At 45.5% G+C, this 20,368-nt stretch overlaps 2 protein-coding genes across 3 annotated transcripts in view; both read right to left on the reverse strand.

Moving 5' to 3' along the window:
- Window positions 1-1,200: 1,200 nt before the first annotated feature.
- On the reverse strand, window positions 1,201-2,998 carry si:ch211-218d20.15 (uncharacterized). Its single transcript, XM_062533635.1, has 7 exons — window positions 2,833-2,998; window positions 2,430-2,548; window positions 2,123-2,183; window positions 1,961-2,028; window positions 1,765-1,867; window positions 1,527-1,645; window positions 1,201-1,350 (listed from the first exon to the last, which is right to left on the reverse strand). Exons 1-7 carry the CDS (start codon window positions 2,891-2,893, stop codon window positions 1,201-1,203), a joined length of 681 nt encoding a protein of 226 aa, XP_062389619.1. The 5' UTR covers window positions 2,894-2,998.
- A 624-nt stretch (window positions 2,999-3,622) lies between these two features.
- Window positions 3,623-20,368, reverse strand: part of med14 (mediator complex subunit 14) — a 30,215-nt gene continuing 13,469 nt past the window's right edge. The window contains exons 15-30 of one of the 2 annotated variants that reach the window (XM_062534246.1): window positions 19,818-19,952; window positions 19,341-19,417; window positions 18,895-19,055; window positions 17,421-17,567; window positions 16,473-16,564; window positions 15,541-15,693; window positions 14,606-14,875; window positions 13,974-14,208; window positions 13,015-13,140; window positions 11,185-11,367; window positions 10,481-10,722; window positions 9,435-9,614; window positions 6,183-6,290; window positions 5,782-5,907; window positions 5,242-5,431; window positions 3,623-4,471 (exon numbers count right to left, since the gene is read on the reverse strand). In XM_062534246.1, the coding sequence (XP_062390230.1) occupies window positions 4,398-4,471; window positions 5,242-5,431; window positions 5,782-5,907; window positions 6,183-6,290; window positions 9,435-9,614; window positions 10,481-10,722; window positions 11,185-11,367; window positions 13,015-13,140; window positions 13,974-14,208; window positions 14,606-14,875; window positions 15,541-15,693; window positions 16,473-16,564; window positions 17,421-17,567; window positions 18,895-19,055; window positions 19,341-19,417; window positions 19,818-19,952 (2,499 nt within the window). In that variant the 3' untranslated portion in view covers window positions 3,623-4,397. The remainder of the gene's footprint in view (window positions 4,472-5,241; window positions 5,432-5,781; window positions 5,908-6,182; window positions 6,291-9,434; window positions 9,615-10,480; window positions 10,723-11,184; window positions 11,368-13,014; window positions 13,141-13,973; window positions 14,209-14,605; window positions 14,876-15,540; window positions 15,694-16,472; window positions 16,565-17,420; window positions 17,568-18,894; window positions 19,056-19,340; window positions 19,418-19,817; window positions 19,953-20,368) is intronic. The other variant, XM_062534247.1, reaches the window with a different exon arrangement.

Consider the following 20,368-nt stretch of genomic DNA (forward strand, 5'->3'; position numbering starts at 1 on the left):
TTTGCTTAATTATATCATTTTAGCAGGTTGGTTAAAGTCCCGTAGTTCACACTGTTTCAAGCCATTGGTTTTTGCATGAGGAATAATAAGCCCTTTAACTGACATACTGTAGGATACGATAAGCACCCTGAACAAACTATGGGGGAAAAGACACTACACTAACACCATATTCATTGCATATGTTTTTAATGACACATTGACAAAACATCTTGGTCTTTCATTTCATGTGATGTGGCCATAAATTGCGTATTTCAATGACATTTGAAATCAAATAGAAAAACAAAACAATAGTGTGTGTGCACTGATTGTGGGATCACTGGGATGTTAAGTTATTGTAATAATAATGGACACCTTTCAGAATTTGTTCTACTTATGTTACTTACTACATAAGATAGATGGGTGCATCAAATGGCAAACAAAAGTCAACCAAATATATGGTCAACTTTTGAAAATAGAAAATACTGTAGTGTACGTGTGCAGTGGTAAAAATCCTTGGCAACATTTTGAGAGGTTCTCTTCCAGCATAGCAACTTGATTTGTAGTGCAGTCTACTGACGGAAAAATATGGTTGCACTGTACACTTCAAAAACAATGTTTCGAATGGTCTACCAATCAAAATAAGCCTGTATTATTTATAACTTTGTAAATGGTCCAAAAACTACAGCCTGGACATATGTCACACTTATCATAGTCACGCTGATCTACCAACATTTTTACAACATTCAAAATGACTTTCTCATTAAGACACAAGTGAAGATCTAAATTGCTGGGAATATCAGGAGAAAAGCACAATTGTTTGCCATCATTTCAGCTTCGAGACAAAGGCCATCACTTGGTTAAGGTCCTCGGTAAGTTCCTCCGGAAGTGAAGACACTGTTGATACTAAAGTCTGAGTGACTTCCAGTATCCTGATAAAAGAAAATATTTTGAAATAACAGTACATTGATGTTTTTTTGTCATTTATAGAAAGTAGACACAGATGATTGTTAAATTCTGCTGTTGGTGAGGAGAAGAGGGGGAAAAGACAGGAAGAGCTGAAGACATGATATGAGATGGATGCATGCATGGAAAGTAAGATACAGGTGGTATTGAAATAGCCTCTAATTGTTTAGAGAATGGATAAGACAAGGAGATGAGATGAGGTGGAAATGATCATACGAGATATGACGAAAAGAGGAGATGAGATGAGATGAATCATATTTACCAGTTGACGTGGAGAGAGGGCAGCTGAGGGTCAAGTTTGGATCCTTCCTCAGGCACCAGAGCCATTTTAATTTCTTTGAAGTGAGCCTCAATGTCTTTCCTTATACCAGCGAGGGGCAAGATGCCCTTCAACGAACTAAGAACTTGCTGCAGCACAAGCACACAAAAGGTCATATGGTCATTGCACATGTCATTGACTCAAGTCCAATCTGTGAACATACCTACATGCAGATTTATGCACATTACAAATCCTTTCTAAAAGTCAATGGACACAGTATATCAAATGAAGGCATACATGCATAATTATGCTGTTTCGTACTCACATAAATGACTGATAGCTGATGGGCAATGTATTTGTGACTTCCTAGATGTTGTACATCATCCTCAAGTTGTTGGCAGAGGACAAGGAGCTGGTTAAGTCTCCCGATGTGAGGGAAGTACCCTGTAAGAGATTAAAATGAGAACATACGTTTATCTTCTTTAGGTGATGGACTGTTTATTACATTGTTAAGAATGTAATATGGTATGGGTGAGGTGATTTCATTGAGAAGCTATTGTCACCATCCAAAGCTGGCTTCTCCAGCATGTCTACAGGGCTGCCGTGTATGACAAAAATCTCCACTCGCGGAAACATAGTAGACAGTCCCACAATATCCAGGTAGTCCTGATGGAATGGCAAGCAGAATTAAGACAAAACACATAAACTGGCGAATAGAATGAAGTCAAATGACCTAGTAGAAAGAACAGAGGAACATACTTCGAGTTCTGGCGCAGGTTTGGGCAGGTGGTCAAGGCACTGATGCATTTGTTCTATGATCTCAGCTCCTTGAGGACATATAGGATTCCAAAAAATATTAGCTTGGCTGGATTGTCCAAAAAAAAAGGTATCCCAATGAAACTGCCACTTGAGGGACTTTACCTTGTCTTTGGAGAGCACATGATTCCATGGGGCTGGAATTCCGTTTAAGCTGCTCTTGAAACTGCAATGTTGAGAGGATCACATGAACAGTTCTATTGACATGATGCAGGTAGGCATATTTCCCTATAGCAACTGCCAAAAAGGTGGACGGACAGTGAACATAGCCATAGTTATTTCTGTATCATTATAGCCTCCATTTGGCTGTGATTGTGCATTGTTCCAGTGTGCATAACATTTCCATACGGTTTCGACCTTCTGTGAGTGCATAGGCTACAGTAAGCATCCCAGCTGCGGGTGCACTCCTCACCTGGTGAACCTGAGCACGGATAAGGAGGTCAAGCTGACCGCACAGGCACAACATCTCCAGCCCCACCTGTTCGCAGCTCAGGTGGATGGGCACCAGGGATTTCTTCACGTGCAACTCCACTAAGAAAACGATCATCGTTAATAACCGGACAGACAGTGCTATACGTGACATGTCATTGCTGTGCATGTCACACAGATTAGTGTAAAATCATCTGCACTGTTACACCTTTTAGGCTAAATACTGACGTCATCCAATAAGTCCGGCTGCCATGATATTAGGCTATGAGGTTATGCTTTGCTTAATATAGCTCACTAGATCGCAATGGTTAGTGGGGTTTACCCACTTTAAAATAGCATTGTGGATGGAACAAACGTTAAATTAAAACATGCTACGTTTGGCTTACCTTTGAATTTTACATGGTACATACACGGCTTACAAAGCGGCTCCGTGAGACAGACTGCCATTGCTAAATGAATGGACTAATAGCTATTAATGTTATTTCATTGGAAATACCAATTTCTGTAGAAAACAATTGATTTCAAAGATAAATATTAGCGCGTGTATCATAAATCGAAGAGGAGCATCTTTCGCGATCCTATGCGCTATAATGAGCCTACAAGATACGGGTAGTTGTGGCGGAAACACTTGCCGGTGGTCCTTTCACCCCACCGGATTTATTATTGTCAGACACCACATCAGGGCCGTGTTCAAGAGCGTCAGACATCGTGTTAAAGTGTCATGACCACATAGACCTCTGGAAAGAGAAAATTCCCCTCATTCCGGATTAAGAAAAAGTAAAATGTAACTGCGACTTGCATTGCAGTTCAATGCAAATTATAGATGTTCCTATAAATATTACTTTTGACAAAGAATTAGGCCTAAACATTGGACACATACACAAATACAAATTCAATTGATGATGCATTGCTTCATGCATTTCATATGTGCAAGTGTGCGACATGGCAACACCTAACTATACTTACATGAAATATTGTTGTCATAATTGTAGGTATCATTTTAAAATCTACACTACAGTAACAATATATAATATATAGTTATAACTATAAAATAGGTATACCTTAAAAGTTGTGTTTTATATATCTATATAAAGGGTTTGTTACAATGGTCAGGAAAGAGCAGTTGATTACAAATCACACTTTACAATGATGTTTTACCCATATATTAAGACAACATGCTAAAGCAGTCAGTGTGTTGTTTTTTTCCATAGATTTATTAAATAGGAATTATGACAGACACAAGTGGCCTCTGATCGCTCTCTGAAGACTCCAAAGCAGTCGTAATAAAATACAGCTTACTTAGAAAGGTTTATCACAGTTTTACAGTATTTAAAGTGATAGGCTTAACTGAAAAGTCCAAATTGAGACATAAAAAGGAAAAGAGAGAGACATTTAAATAGTGTACTAAAGAACACAGCCCCAATACCACAAAAAGTATTGAATATTTTGTATTATAAAACAAAAGGATTTGGATAAAGTTTCTTGCAAAAGTCCAACACTTTCTTTCAAAGGCAGGAGTATAAAACAATGTACAGCTCTGAGTAAACAAACCTTTTTTGTGACTTTTGTTTATTTAAGAAGTGCATATGAAATGAAAAATAAATTGATTTCTTTTTTTGTCTCCACCTCTCTCTCTGCCCCTGCTTCTTCAGCAATCCTGCAAGTGTTCCTTCATTTCATTTCATTCATTTGTAATCCACAGAGATAGGAAATAAGTCTTCCGTCAACACCATCATCACGATCATGATCCACTCCCTTTTTTTTGGACAGAATTTTGTACATCAGTGTTCAGTTCTTGGGCTGCAGCTGTGAGGTGGGACGTCCCTCACCACCGGGAGGGTCCCCTGTTTGCAGCTGCTGCCACAGCCATCTCCACTGTTTCTTTGCCCTGCTATATAACGTGCCAGAGTGGGGGAAGCCTCCGGTCCTGTTTCGGGGAGGTGGTGCTGTTCTACGGACGACCAGTAGGGGACAGCGTGAGATTGGCCATGAGTTCATGCACGGCAGCAAATATCGTGCATTCGCCTGTTGTGCGGAGGAGAAAAGGAAAAGAGATAATGAGACAGGATGTTGTTTGTATGTTGATACGGTTTCTCAGGAGCACTCACTCACAGTGATTCACCACACACAGCAGGAGAGCGAGGGGGACACTCCAGACAAATACAGGCAAACATAGAACACAAAAGCAAGACAACAAAACTAAAAATAATGTTCGGTTTTAAGAGTGCGTCACAGTGAGGACACACTTGTGACTGTGAGGAGACCGTGAGCCTGAGGTGGAAGGACAACTCAAAAGAAAACAAGACCAAATCAGCAAGAGGGTTGTATGAGGAAACCCAGAACAGAGATAAGGCTAGCAACGACAAGCTTATGATTAACATTAGAGGAAGACCTAGGGTGCCTCTCATACAGCGTTCATCCGTCCTCCCTCAATCCTCGGGCCTCGATCCTCACTGATCTACATAAAGAAAGATGGAAGAAGGGATAGACTATCCCTTGTTGCCGCCCCACCATTCTTTTTGTAGATCAGTGAGGATCGAGGCCCAAGGAGCGAGGGAGGACGTATAAACGCTGCATGAGAGGCACCTACAGAGAGGACAACAAGGACACGCCAAACAGGCTAAACTAGCACTAGAAGGAAGCAGACAGGGTAGAGTTACAGACGTGAGAAGGACACTCAAATACTCAAGAAGGAGGGAAATAGGAGAGAGGGTGCAACAACAAAACAAACAAACAAACAACAACACGATGGTGCAAAACACACGGTGGTAGAATGTGGCGCAGCGCTGACTGACCTGCCCTGGCCGGGTGGTGCTCGCTGAATCTCCTGAGGATGTTGCTGACCATGAGGGCGGCGGCGCCGGAGGAGCTCTGCTGGCGCGGGATGTCGGCCTGCTGCGTGAGCCCTGTGGCCATGTCGTACACGATGGGCACGATGATGCTGATGGGCTCCGTGGGCACCGGTAGCCGCTGGGTCAGCTGGAGCTGTGGGGGCGGCACGGGAGGGACAGGGTGAAATGTCACGCCACACACACACACACACACACACACACACACACACACACACACACACACACACACACACACACACACACACACACACACACTGCATAATCATAACATTAAGGTTTATAGATGACAACACATAAAGGTGCTGAAATTGAAACAGGGCTGAGTAAAGCCACATACACATATACTGTATATACACACGACAACTCGCAACAACAGACCACATGTAGTTCATGTCAATTGTAGATTACAGGTAAAAATGGCGACAAAAAAACGTGTGTTTATGTGAGTGGGCCTTTAATGGCGTGATGATGAAGGCTACTTACGAAGAAGAGCATCTTGGACTTGAGCACCACGGCGATGGTTCCCGGGGGGGCGATAGGCGGGGCACTGGGAGGGATGGTCAGGCAGAACTGCACGTTCCACTTGAGCTGGGAGCCCTGGTCAGGGAACTGGAGCAGAGGAGGTGGAAGGACGTTAGAGGCGTTTATTCTTTTAATACAACATAAGGTCTGCAGACCAACATGCTGTTCATAACAACGTATAGTAACTAATGATGCAAGTGAAACAGACAATGTGCAGGAGTTTTTATTATTTCAATACATAGAGGGAAAAACACCCTCACATACACAAGCCTCCCAACATCTATGGAACTGGACTTCAGAAGGCCAGTGTTTGTATGGCGCATGTCCATACAAACATAAACACACACACAGAGTCCACTCACCAGTTCCAGTTTCATGATGCGGACGCAGTCTCTGAGGATGTTGGTGGGAGCGCCCAGCAGTTTGGTAAAGGCATTCAGGGTGTTGTACTTGAAAGGAGGACCGGCAACCTTCAGGGACAAACAGAACGCGAGAAACATCAGCACTCAAAACTCACCAGAAAACCCAAAAACCCTCCAGTGGCTTCCAGCAGCCAACAAGCGCAAACAGTCTGCACCTCCCAGAGGTTGTGTACAGTACATGCAGGAAGCCAGGGCTCAGGAGGTCTCTCAATATGGCAGGGGGAGAGTAAACACTGATAGGCTAAAGTGAAGGGAGCAGCTGCAGCTCTAATGCATCAGGGTGAAAGTGCCATTCCACAGTCCTCCTCCATTTCTGCAGTCCGCCTCCATTTCTGCTTTCTGCGCTTTTTTTTTTTTTTCTTTCCCCAAAACAACTAAAGCCAATTAGGGCAGATCATTAAAAGGCGGCACACATAAACAGCGGGACACGGCTCTGCATTATGCATGTAGAAGCAAAACTCCTTCATGGTTTTACACACACACACACACACACACACACACACACACACAAGCCCCAGGTAACAGACAATGGACCATGGTAAAGTAAAAAGTCAATACTGTAATAGATCATTTTCTCTTTAACACCCACACACACTTTTACAGATACACACAAACATGCTTCTCTCACACACACACACACACACACATAATCTGATGTTTCTCTACCACACTTGATGTCATGTCTGTCACGGCGGCCTCTCTCCCCCTCTCTCCGTGTTAAATATTCAGACTTCTCTGCCCGTTTCACACACGCGCCTGCACCCGCATATTAATTCGGCTGAATTAATTAGCTTTCCTCGTGGCATGGCAGCGCGCGCGGGCGAACTCAGGCTAATAGAAATCGACTGTGCTCGTCTCGTCCTCTTCCTCCTCTGCCACCTCCCCCCACCTCACACACACACACACACTCACTCCTCCAGGCCACTGCACTGCCTTAATGATACGTCTCTATTCAACATTAACCCAGCTATCTCTCACCAGCCCAGTCAATAGCCATGACATCTAATAAGCTTAATGCACAGTCGCACTCCCCCACTCTCCATCGGAAGGGCCAGTTTGAAATCTCATGCCATGACTTCCTTTAGAGAGACGGTAACGTCACAGTGACTTTCAAAGGAAGGATGGATGGATGGATTAAGGATGGATGGGCAAATGACTAAATGAGTTTAGAATTTAATTGGTGTCACTCAGCATTGTATTATTGAAGGTAGGTGTAATGTAGCAATTCTATCATTATATACAGTTAAGCCCAAAATTATTAGCCCCCCTTATGAATTCAGACATAATCCTTTGTTTATACATGAAAATGACCATTTCCAAAAATGTGCCTAGTTTATATGATTACAGAAGCACAAAGACAGTATGCCCACAAAGTTTGATGATCATTGTTTACTCATGCTCTGATTTGTGACAAGAAAAGCAATAATTGACATGTTCAAAATTATTAGCCCCCAGACCATTAATAGTCAATAGTGTAGCCTTTCTTTGCTTCAACTGACAACAACTTCTTTGAATAGTCTTTTACTAAGTTGGCACATATCTCTTAAGTACTCTTTAGCTCCAGCTCGTCCAAACGGCATGGTTTTCTTGTATGGACTCTTGCTTTAAGCACATGCCACAGATTCTCAATGGGGTTGAGGTCTGGTCTCTGTGTAGGCTATTCCAGCACCTTGATTTTGGTATCCTTTAGGGCGTTTTAGACCACTTTTCACTATGCTTTGGGTTATTATCATGCTGAAGGACCTGGTGGTGACCTAAGCCTAGACTAAGATCAGGTGTCTTGATGTTATCCCTCAAAAGGTCAACATAATCTTTCTTTTTCATGATCCCATGCACCCAAACAAGGCTCCCTGTAACTGGGACAGCAACACAGTCCCATAACATGATGCTCCTACCACCATGCTTCACTGTGGGAACTGTATTTTTATGGTTGTAGGCCATCCCTTTTTTCGCCAAACATAGACAACATCCATGTGCCCAAACAGCTCCAGTTTAATGTCATCAGACCAAAGGACAGTTTTCCAAAACTCATTTTTAGCTTTTAAATGTGCTTGGGCAAAGTTCAGTCTGACTTTGAAGCGCCCCTTTTGGAGTAATGTTTTTTTTCTCAGCTGATGACCTTGGAGGCCTCCACAATAAAAATCCCTCGCTACTGTCTTCCTCAAGACTTTAACCCCAGAGGTCTCAAGGTCAGCAACTATCATTTTGGCGGATGTGCATGGTTGCTTGCTAACATCCCTGATGATTTTTCTCTCTAGATTGAGATATTTAGCATTTTCATCCACACTTAGGTTTGTTATGCACAAACTTGGAACTCTTTGTACTTTGTAATGATGCCTTGCACGGCTGTTCTACAGACTGTGAAGCATCTAGAGATTACAGTATAGCCTTTCTCCATATTATAGGCCTCAATGATGTTCTTTCTGAGGTCCAGACAGATTTCCTTTATCTTCAGTATGCCTGTAAAGGCAGTCCCCTCTCAGACAGGTGTTCAAGTGCCTGTAGGCCTGTTCCTTGAAGTCTTTAGGTAAACAATCAATGCTGGTTGGGTGTTCAGGTGTTGTCTGGACATTAACTAACTGCAAAGGTGTGGCTTGAAAGGTGACAGGTTGGTCGTGTGTGTTTAAAAGCAAAAAAATCACATGGGGGCTATTAATTTTGACCACTCCACTTTTCACACAATTTGAGATTAAGCATTCCTAATAATATATTAACACTCCAAAATGCACCAGATTCTACATAATAACACTGGCGAATGTTTGATTTTTAAAATTTGATCAGGGATGAAAAATGTAGGGAGAATTTTAGAGTAATGTTCCAAAATTTCAGGGGGGCTAATAATTTTGGGCTTAACTGTAGATGTATGGCTGGCTTGTAGGCATTGGCCAGTCTTTGTACTGCATGTCTCCATTTAACTGCCCCCGCATTGTAACCTTACACAAATCCTACACTTTCTGTCTGTGTGTGCGTGCGTGCGTGTGTGTGAGAAAGAGTGCCTAAGCTGAGATAGAGGAAATTGTACAGAATACATAAAGGACATACACAATACAAATATTTCCCACTGTCTTATTATAAATATTTCCCACTGTCTTCTCTAATTACATTCAATGACAATACAACTCCCCTGACAGACACAGACACAGACACAGACACAGACACAGACACAGACACAGACAAGTGCCCGTATCTTACCCTGGTCTCGAAGAACTTCTCGAGGATCTGCAGCTCCTCCTGGCTCCAGGGCCCGGCGTTCTCCGGCGTGACCTTGAGCTGCAGCGCCTGGTAGGACTTGGGGTTGAGCGCCACGCGGCACTTCAGCACGTCCGTCTTGAACATGATCACGCCCGGCTCGTTCGAGTTCACGATGTTCAGCTACAGACCACCAGAGAGGAGACCAAGGACAAACACCACGCATATTTGAGTCTCAGCGCTTGTCTACGGATACATTCGCTCACGGCTCCCAAACTAAGAGAGAAGGTCTGTGGTCTCTAAGACAGTGCAAGTATACACACATGCCATGCAAGTAAGAGTCTAAGATAAAAGATTGAACTAGATAAAAGTCAAATTTTAATTATCGTCTCCAATTACACACAAAATATTAGCCATCTGCATCATCCTCAACCTGGCAGTCTGCAAGCAGCTACTCACTTACTACACATTACAGAAGCGGACTGCTCTTACTGGCTGCCTCACAATTTGATCTATGGTCAGCTGGCCCCCCAAAAGAAGAACCTTGCCGTGCGTATGAGGAAGGTCTGCAGAATTTATGTGTGTGGTGGTGTTAATATTCAAGCATATTCCAGCTTCAAGGGCGGCATTGAGCAGTGGGCAGTGGAGCATTAAGGCCTGTCGCTGTTGCCGCACTAAATAAAAACGGACACACTGCGAACAGCACACCACGGACACAGATACACACGCTAGCTGAAAGATTCTCTACACACACAATTGCATTCTCCCTCACACACGCTGGCAAGTTGAAAGACTCTCTGGACACACAAACACACACACACAGAAGCAGCATGATTCTCTGGAGACACACACACACTTAAGCTAAAAGATTCTCTAGAGATGCACACTCACTCACACACACACATGCGCGCAGTGCCTCTCCATGGGTTCCAGCTGAAAGATTCTCTAAACACACAAAACCATCCTTCTGCACACCCACAGACTCCAGCTGAAAGATTCTCTGGAGTGCATGCATGCTTGCTCTCACACACACACACACAGTCCCTCACCGCTGGCTCCAGCTGAATGATCCTCTGCAGGTGCCGGCGCATGATGACGGAGCCGAGGAAGCGCTCGAGTGGCGAGCAGAGGTAGCTGCCCGCCGCCAGCCCGGGCACCTGGCACGGCGTGGGCGAGGGCAGGAGCAGCATGTGCAAGGCACTGTGGGTAAGGATGGTGGGGATGGAGGCCGCCCACGAGCGCTGGGGCAGCTTACGCGGCGGGGGCATGCTGCTCGGCATCGCCTGGGAGCCTGAGACAGGACACAGACACACACACACACACACACAAATAAGTTTCAGTGCAGTATATAGACAATATGCAGCATAGCATACATGTGTGAAATACACATAAACACGTGCAAATCTATACCATGCATCCTGAGGGGAAACACGAACATGAACATGTTTCTGTGCAGTATAGAGAGCAGCATAGTACAAATGTGTGTAAAATACACATGCAAATCTTAAGAGCATTACACATATTGTGTATGCAAGTTTGAGTGAAAAATATCCAAACACATAACATAACAGATATAGAAGGAAAACCCTTCCACTGCACAACCTTATTCAATTCATATATACACCGCCAGGCACAGAGCAACACAAACACACAGGTGGGCAATAGAAGAGTCTAATAAAACAAATGAGCCCTTTATCAGCGCCACCCAGAGGGCCCTCTGCTGGGAGAGGGATAAGGACGGAGCGATACCCACTTGTGCCGGCGCGAGGAGAGTGGGACGCGTCTGGAATGGGAGAGTGTAGCGAGGGGTTGCCGGGCGACATGCCGGGGATGCGGGCGCCGGGAGACGGCCCCGAGACCTGTGGGGAGCCGGGCCAGGTGCCCACGCGCTGGCTGGGCGAGACCATGGCGTAGGGCGAGCTGGGGTCCAGAGTTCCTGCAACGACACAGCGCCACAGCCGGGGGGGGGGGGGGGGGGGGGGCAGGGGGTGAGTCACGAGAGAAACACACACATCAAGCCCTCATAAAGCTACAATGTAATCATCATTATAATCATCATCTACACAATCAAATGACATGTACATTCTGTTAGCAGAAGAACACTACTCCCAGCATAAGTGTTACCATTCATATTTATATAACATTATGAGAACTATACAATAACAAATACAATAGCTATAATCTCACCACTTTCTACATTGCATATTTCCATCTTCAAGCACTTATTAAATCAGAGAAGGAGGCAGACAGACTAGACAGCCTACACAAATGCCATAACATTACATAATGATTAAAACACTGCCATTTGATGTAGGTAGCAACCATCAGCGGTTCAAGCCATCATTACTGTAGGTCACAGTCATCAGAACTTCATTTCATCTCAATGACTTATTTGGAAAGCCCACAGAAACCAAACAATGAATTACCCAACACTACTCTGCAACCAAGGGTTATCAAAGGCTTTGGCTTGAGTGTGAGTCATTTGTTTGAGCGTACGTGTGTGTGTGTGTGTGTATATTAAACTGTGGGGTGCCGCCCCCCCACTGCAATCTGTTGTGAAGATCTGGGTTGTCTTCAGATGAAAGCAGGCTCTGCGGGAGACTGGGCACACACACACACACACACACACACACACACACGCGCACGCACACACACACACAGCCCAGCCCATAATCATCATCATCATCATCATCATGTTCTTTTGATACTCTCCGCCTGCTTTCATCTTCTTCGCTTCCTCCACCTCTACATCCCGCTGCCTCTCCACATCCTCCGCTGCCTACTCCGTCAATCTCTCTCTCTCTCTCTCTCTCTCTCTCTCTCTCACACTCTCTCTCTCTCTCTCTCTCTCTCTCTCTCTCTCTCTCGCTTTCAGTCTCTCTCACACACTCTCTCTATAACACACACACACACACAAATCTCTGGTAGTTCTAGTGTTGCGAGGACACTGAAAAATGCATTGTTAGATGTGAGAGGTAAGCTAATCTGCATGTGTCGGAGTACATCTGTGCGTGTGTGTATTCAGCGAGTCTAAGAGGGTTAAACAAACACACACAGACATGCAGAAACACTCATCAAGCATCAAAGGTCTTAACCCATTTCTGCAATCAGAGTGGCTGAATCATTGTCTCTGCCTTGTGTTTCAGCAGCTCACTAAGATATGCAAAGTGCCATGTTTCCACGAGAAAGTACTAGCAACTTCTGTGACCCCTTTAAGTCCTTCACAGCCGGGACAAGTGCAGTCTCTGGCCAAGAGAGGGAGCTGTGGCAGTATATGGGACTGGACATTACTGGCCAACGCAGCTAACTGGTGCCTGAGCCCTGTAGAGCCCTGCAAAGCCTGTGCTTTGTACCTCTTGGGGCCGAAAAACACCCAAGAGATCTGTTCCGGAGACATGACACGTTCAGCAGACACAAGTCAGGGTTTGAGATCACGCTAGGGGGAAATCCCTGCTCCGGCCTGGTTTAAACGGAAGCACATCACCAGATTCCGGCCTTCCCCCTGTCACTTCCTCTGTAAATCTCTAGGGGGGTCCCGAACTAATAACGTTTTCACCGTACCCCTCAGGCTGGCATGACTTACCATGTGGGCTGGCAAAGTTGGAGGTCTGGCCCATGGTAATGCCCAGAGAGGAGGGCGACGGGGTGGGCCCAAACGGGGAGGGGGCCCGCAGGGCGCCACTAGGGGAGTTGGCCGCGTGGATGGTCCCTGCACACACATCAACCAATCAGTGTGCTTTGTCAGGTCGACCAGCTCAGGAATCTTGTGCTCGTTCGCTCTCTCTCTCTCTCTCTCTCTCTCGCTCTCAAACCACCAGTATGGTTCAACGTAAATCCTTTGTTTGCTTTCAAACCATCTAATGGTGGCTGGAGGGGTTCAACTGTAACTTGTAGAGGATTTCAATCATCTCTCAACATCCAAATTTCACGTCAGAGGATGTCACAAATAATAATAATAAAAAAAAACAACAATGGCGATTTACATTGAGCCATACTGTCACAGACGACACGGGAGTGTTACACACGTCCAGCTACACGCAAGGGGAACGATGGACCTTGGGGGTGATGAGGCCATTCCACTGGGTGAGATGGGGGGGGGGGGGTGGATGAAAGCACTATGGGCATGCTATGCTATGCTACACTCCTCTCTCGGGGTGGATGCTTGTGTGGATGACTACCAATGTGCATTTAAGGTGTGCCGTGCATATGACAATATGTCAATGTGTGTGAGTGAGCAAGCAAGATCAAAACTAGGGAGGCATCCTGTCTGGACTGAACACAGCAACAGACATGCAAGCAGGTAACTGACAGTGCATGAAACTCCTCAAGTGCAGATGGAGAGGGATGGGGAACAACAACAACAAAATATTAGGAGAATGTTTTGTTCAAACATATTTGCAACATTTGCTACTTGAAAGAATGCCAAGTGCATTTGGCAAACATAAATGTAGAAGCCCCTCAAAAACACGCAAACTCTGTTTATACATACACACTTTCACACGCACTCTCACTAACACACACACACACACACACATTCCTCACCAGGTGACTGAGTAGGTATCATGGAGGGAGAGGGCGTCACGTTGCTATGGTACGCGTTGGGTGGAGACATGAGGGGCGGGTAGACTCCGCCCCCCTGACCTTTGATTGGTTGTTGCGGCTGGATGTGGCTAATGAGGGAGTCCATGTCCACACCCGGCGACGGCGGGTTGTCGTCCTCGTTGACCGAGCGGCGGCGAGCATCCTGGTTGCTGTCCACAAACATGTTTAGGAATGTCTACAGAACAGGAACAAAAACAAAACAACAAATTAGATATTAGATTTCATACAGTCATGGATTACCAAAACATGTGTGCAAGAGGTGGAACAACTGAAAACCCACCCATGTAAGTCCACTCCATCATCTCATGCAATAACTCATTTATATCCACACACCTTATCATACTACACCAAAAACATACCCCTTATCTCCAGAACACCAGAGACAGAAGAGAGGCAAGCGACCAGCATAAACTCCCAAGCAACAGCTCCACTACACCTTACTTAACCAACACTTCCTACACTAAACCATAACCATAAGTGAATAAACAGGTGGAAAACCCTCCCAACTGTAACCTCATTCACAAAACCATAAAAAAACAAATCAATAACGTTTCATTGGCACTGGCGGGTACCTTCAGCCCTGGCGCCGGGTAGAAGCCCTCGACGATCTTGGTGTTGTCGAAGAGGCTGTAGGCTCCGTCGCGGATGGCCACCACGCCGCGGCTGCGGCAGTAGATGTCGATGCAGTACATGTTGCGGAAGGCCAGGCGGATGTGGGTGGGCGACTGGGGCAGGATGGAGAAGCACTGGTACGCCGTGTTGGTGCGCTGCGTCAGGCCCAGCATGGGCACCGTGGGCAGCTTGTTAATGGCGTTCAGCGGACCCTGCGTGTCAAACAGTACCTGGGAGGAGGGAACACACACACGGACACACACACAGACACACACACACACACACACACACACACACACACACACAGACACACACACAGACACACACACAGACACACACACACACACACACACACACACACACACACACACACACACACACAAATAAATAAACAAACACACAAACACACACAAATAAACAAACAAAAACAAAGGATCTGAATACGGAGGGAAGAAAGCTTTGTGCACTCAATTGAAGACCAAACTCTTCAGGATCTTTGACACTAAGGCTGCTTCACATTACAATCATCTGTCTGAAGTGACGTTGCAGTAAACACCAAAAGAATTTTGAGACAGAAACACACTTTTCATGAAATTCATTTCATGTTTATCATCACCAACGATTCTTTTCCCCCAATGACGGTTAGTGTTAAGAGGGGCCCCTTCGCCTACTCTTCTAAGAACACAGAGAGAAATAACTTTCTTTGTTCCCCCTCTGTCTTGGTAAGAAAAGTTGATGTAACATGGTGAAATACGGTGCTGGTAAACAAAAGCAGCGTGAATTGTCAACAACGCCACGGGAGGACACCATACAGCACACCATCCACCGGCACATCACTGAGCAGCCGTGGGGGCGGGGCGAGGTGGTGCGGAGGTGGTGCGGAGGCGGGGGTTACCTGCAGGAGCTGCACCACGTTGGGCGTCTTGTTGAACATCTCCTGCAGCTGGTGCAGGATGATGTTGTGGCAGTTGCTGCAGCCCGAGTTGGGCCCCACCGTGCCCAGGGAGAGGTGGAAGCGCTGCGTCCCCGAGTTCCACTGGATCGTCACCTGGTGAGAACGGGAGACGCGGAGCCATGAAGAACCACACAGTGCAGGAAGGAGGAAGGAGCAGAGGGAAGAGGAAGAGACAAAGAGAGGGAAGACAGATAGAAGGAAGGAAGGAAAGAAAGACAGCGGGAGAGAACGAGAGACAAAAAGGGCAAATAACTGCAGCCCACAGAAAGATGCATCACGAGGACAGTTAAATTGCTTCACCGACGGCCCAGACATGATTTAAAAAATCAATATCATCTCCTCATGTCTTGTTCCGTGTCCTCTTATCTTTGTACCAGTAATATTTACAGGGCTATAAAAAAGGCCCAAATGAAAAGCATTAGTTCTGATTGGGCAGGCTGCTGCTGTGTGGGTATGTGCTGGGTATGTGTGTATGGGTATGTGTGTGTGTGTGTGTGTGTGTGTGTGTGTGTGTGCACACTGAGGAGCGACGAGCACAGAGGCGGCTTTGTGGAGCATCTCTTTCGCGTCTGCCTCGCCATAAAGACGCTTCTGTGCTTACTTCTGGAACCTTCCTCTGACTGGGAGCATGTGGTCCGGCTCTAGTGCAACAGCTCAGCTGCTCTCTCTGTCAGTGTGTGTGTGTGTGTGTGTGTGTGTGTGAGAACTGTCAACACCCAGTTGCTTGTGTGGGTAAAGTAGCTCTTCTCAAAAATAAAATCACAATACCTGTTCATTTCTGCACCTCTTGGGGTTTCAAGATAAGAGTGTGTGTGAGCGTGTGTGTGTGTGTGTGTGTGTGTGTGTGTCAGGGCTGTATTCCTGTAACTCACCGAGCTTCCCTTGGTGTTCCCGTAGCATAGGACCAGCTTACGATAGTTGTACAGCCGGATCTCTGAGAACAGACTCAGGTAGGAGGGCATTTCTGCAGGGACAACAGCACAGATCAGCACAGAGACCAAACTAATCCTCACCCACACACCAGCAGATCATATCGAGCACAGTCCTCCATATACATTATACTACTTTATACTAAAACTTCATAATAAAGTTAATTAAATGTGTAATTAAACCCCTATGCCTACATAATAGACACAACAAAACCACAACAGTGATGGCACACTGAAGATTTCCATGTAGCGCTGTATTAAACATTGTGATGATTAATATGCCTTTGTACTTTGGAGGGGGACTTTGCGTAATGCTACTTAAATCCCATTAGCGTGCCTCTCTCGTTAGCGATGTTTGTCTTGTTGCTGCAGCGCTAAACGAAATGAAGCAGAGAAAATGAAACTCTTCGGCTGATTGGCTACATTAGAGCGCTGCGGCTGTGCCAGGGTGTAAATCTGATTTTTATGCTTTCAGTGTTTATAGAGATCAACAGACACGTGAACCCACAGCGCCACACCAAACCAGTGCAGGCGAGAGAGAGAGAGAGAGAGAGAGCGAAAGAAAGACAGAAAGAAGGAGAAAGAAAGAAAGAGGGAGAGAGAAAGAAAGAAAGAAAGAAAGAAAGAAAGAAAGATAGATAGATAGATAGATAAATAGATAGATGGGACTAACACAAGTAAACGCACACACACACACGCACACACACACAAGCTCACACGGTCACATAGACAACACAACGTGACACATAGCGTGGGAACTTCAACACACTAGGTATTCAGAGTGAGCAAACGCACACAAAAGTATGAAGCCTGAGGACAAGGGTTCACACACACACACACACACACACACTCACCTAACTCACGCTCTCTCTCACATGCACACACACATACCTGACAGGCAGCGGGAGAACTCCAGCACACACTCATAGAGCTGGCTAACGCTGTTCCAGTCATTCAGGAACATCTCCACCACTTTGCGCCCCCCCACCGGCTCCGACAGTGGGTTCTCATAGGTCAGGTAGACATGTCGCGTTGACGCTGTGGACAAACACACACACACACACATGAATATATGAACACCTGTGTACCTTAAAAGATGTACCACCACACCGGTGTGACGGGAATGTTGGAAAACGAACGTTCTAAAGAATATCTGGGTTCACTGAATTAATTTTTGCGGAATGGAATCTTATGTTACAATGTTCAAAAACCCCCACACCTTTTAAAGGTCAAAATCATACTACTGCTAGTGCAGTATGCCCCCAGAGCATAGAGTCTTCATTCAAATCAACCACAGAATGTAGATGGATAAGAAGCACCAGTTGAGTCAGTTGTGCAAACGAGTCACAACTGGTCAAAGACACTAAACCCTCCGTCTTTATGTCCCTGACTAATGCGTTGAAGAGATCTTCTGCCAAACCACAAGAGGAGCACCTGTTTTACATGACTGTTTGAGCAGAGGCTCAGCAGTAAGCCCATGGGTTTTTAGGTTTTATAGGACTGCTTAAGACAGTGAGAGTAGACAAGGGGTGCCCCTCATTTGGTCTTTTATACACCCTCCCTTCCTTCCTCGATCCTTGTCCTCACTGATGGGGCGGCAACAGTGGGATAGTCTATCCAGTGTTAGTTATAGATCAGTGAGAACAACCCTCGAGGATCGAGGATCGAACATCGGGGATCGAGGAGAGCTGTTGAGAGGCACCCAAGGACAGAAAGGTTGTGTTGGAGGTGTGAATGACTGAGAAACACTTGGGTATTTCCCAGGGAAATATCAGCCCAGCAGAGCTAAAACAAGGTGCACAAGGCTGGAAGCACAGGAGAGCAGGGGCAATCCAAAAAAAAAAAGTTACATTTGTCCAATCAGTGTGATATCACATCCTGCCGCGGCTTGACAACTTGATGAGAAGCAAACAGCTGTCAAAGCCTTGCAACCAGGTGTGACAACCACTTGGAAAACAACCTTTCTGAATATTCAATTATTTGTCTTGGAACTCTCACAAGGAAATGTCAACCATCAATTCTAAAAGCTGTTTTGTTTTCACAAGTTGCCTTGCAGTGCGATCGTGCCACATCTCTCCCGGTAATTCCTGACCAGATAAATGGCCATTAATGGCCCAGAGGTGTAAGAGTTGAAGTACAGTAATTTCCTGTGTATTAGCCGCATTGTGTATAAGCCGCATGACAGTGTTGCATGCAAGTTAAAAGAAACAAAACCACATTAATAGCACATTGACTGCACTTGTGTATTAACCTCATAACTGAAGAAATGTTGCAAATCATACGTATCAATCTATACGCTGCGACTAACAGTTGGGAAATTACGGTAGGGGTAAAGCATGGTGGGAAAGTGAGGGCTGATGCGTACTCTGCTCTTTGATGGAGGTGCTGGTCAGGGGGCAGTTGGAGAAGACGAGCTCGGCCACCCAGGTGCGGTTGTTGCGGCCCTGCAGCCTGAAGGTGCAGTCCAGCAGAGAGCGGTCTAGAGCCTTCCGGGTCTCTTCACACACTCCTTTGCTGGGAGGAACCCTAAGAACAAAACATTGTTGTTTTTTTTGTAAATTTAAAACAAATTTCAACATTTAAATGTTTTTTTTTAAGCTTGTATTGGTATTTTGAAGTTGACCTCAGGTGTTAAGATATCTGTTGTATATTGTGTTAGATTTAAAGTCTATTTCCAACTTGTTGACGAGTGTCTTCATTTAATCTATAAATGTATGGATTCCTTGACTTGAAGCTTTCTCTAATCTAATGAATTCAGAGACATTGTGTGACTGAGATGAAGCCAGGCCACCGTGTGCCTCGCAGACTCACTTGAGGATGCGGATGGCATGACTGCAGCCGTCTCCTTCCACCTGAACGCCCTGATGGGGAACCTCCATGTTGGTCAGCTGAGAGAGTGGAACACAAGACACACTCCGTAAAGCCAGCGCATACGACAAACATCAGTAACAACTGTGCTACACACACACACTAGACTACAGTATAACCCTTAAATCACAAGGATAGAGTGACCTGTGAGCGATGACTGATTTGCTTAATTTGGATTTTAGAAGATTCATTGGCTCATTTGTCATGATCTAATCAGGATATTACGCATACAGCTGAGGGCAGGATGCAGGAAACAGTCAGGAGAGCCAATAATAATAATAATAATAACCGTGACAATTAGAAAGTGTCTCACTCATGTCTCATTTGCTTCATTGATCTGAAGATGGGCTACATCCTAGATCTGTGTTAAAGGACAGACCTGGTATCACACTCACACACACACACACACAGTGGCCTCACCTCGCAGCGCAGGCCGATGAGTGGCATGTTGGTGTCACACATGGCCACCAGATGGGCCAGCTCCTTGTTGAAGGCGCACATCTCCCCAGAGCGCTTGGGCTTCTTAGGCTCGATAGCTCCCTGCTCCCCCGACAGCTGTCACACACACACGCACACACACACGCAGAAACACCACAACACATTTAGAGCTACTTAATGCTGCTCTCTCCACCAGAACTGCAGAAACATTTAAACACTTTGGAGGGCGCAGACAGGACTGGTGATGACAGCACGAGAAAATCCAAACCACAGATCTCCTTTATTCCTGGCCAAAGACTGAGGCGTTAGCAGCCCACTAAGCAACATTCACACATCATTAACGATCAACACCTTCACAAGAGTTTGGTTTGCTGTTAGCTAAGATTCAAATGAGTTTTACAGCCAGTTTCATAAGTGTGTGAGTGTGTGTGAGAGTGTGTGTGTGTGTGTGTGCCCACTCACATCAATATCTGTGTAAGAAGTGAGGATTTTCCTCTTTGTGTAATATACTGACGAGAAGATGCTGGTGATGG

The sequence above is a fragment of the Sardina pilchardus genome, chromosome 4, assembly GCF_963854185.1.
Source record: "Sardina pilchardus chromosome 4, fSarPil1.1, whole genome shotgun sequence".
Classification (NCBI taxonomy): domain Eukaryota; kingdom Metazoa; phylum Chordata; class Actinopteri; order Clupeiformes; family Clupeidae; genus Sardina; species Sardina pilchardus.

Excerpts from the sequence above, each read along its gene's own strand:
- si:ch211-218d20.15 (XM_062533635.1), bottom strand. The coding sequence starts at position 2,893 with ATGGCAGTCTGTCTCACGGAGCCGCTTTGTAAGCCGTGTATGTACCAT. Across the intron at positions 2,029-2,122 it reads ATGTGCTCTCCAAAGACAAG|GAGCTGAGATCATAGAACAA; the intron begins GTAAAGTCCCTC and ends TATGTCCTCAAG. Across the intron at positions 1,868-1,960 it reads AACCTGCGCCAGAACTCGAA|GACTACCTGGATATTGTGGG; the intron begins GTATGTTCCTCT and ends CCATTCCATCAG.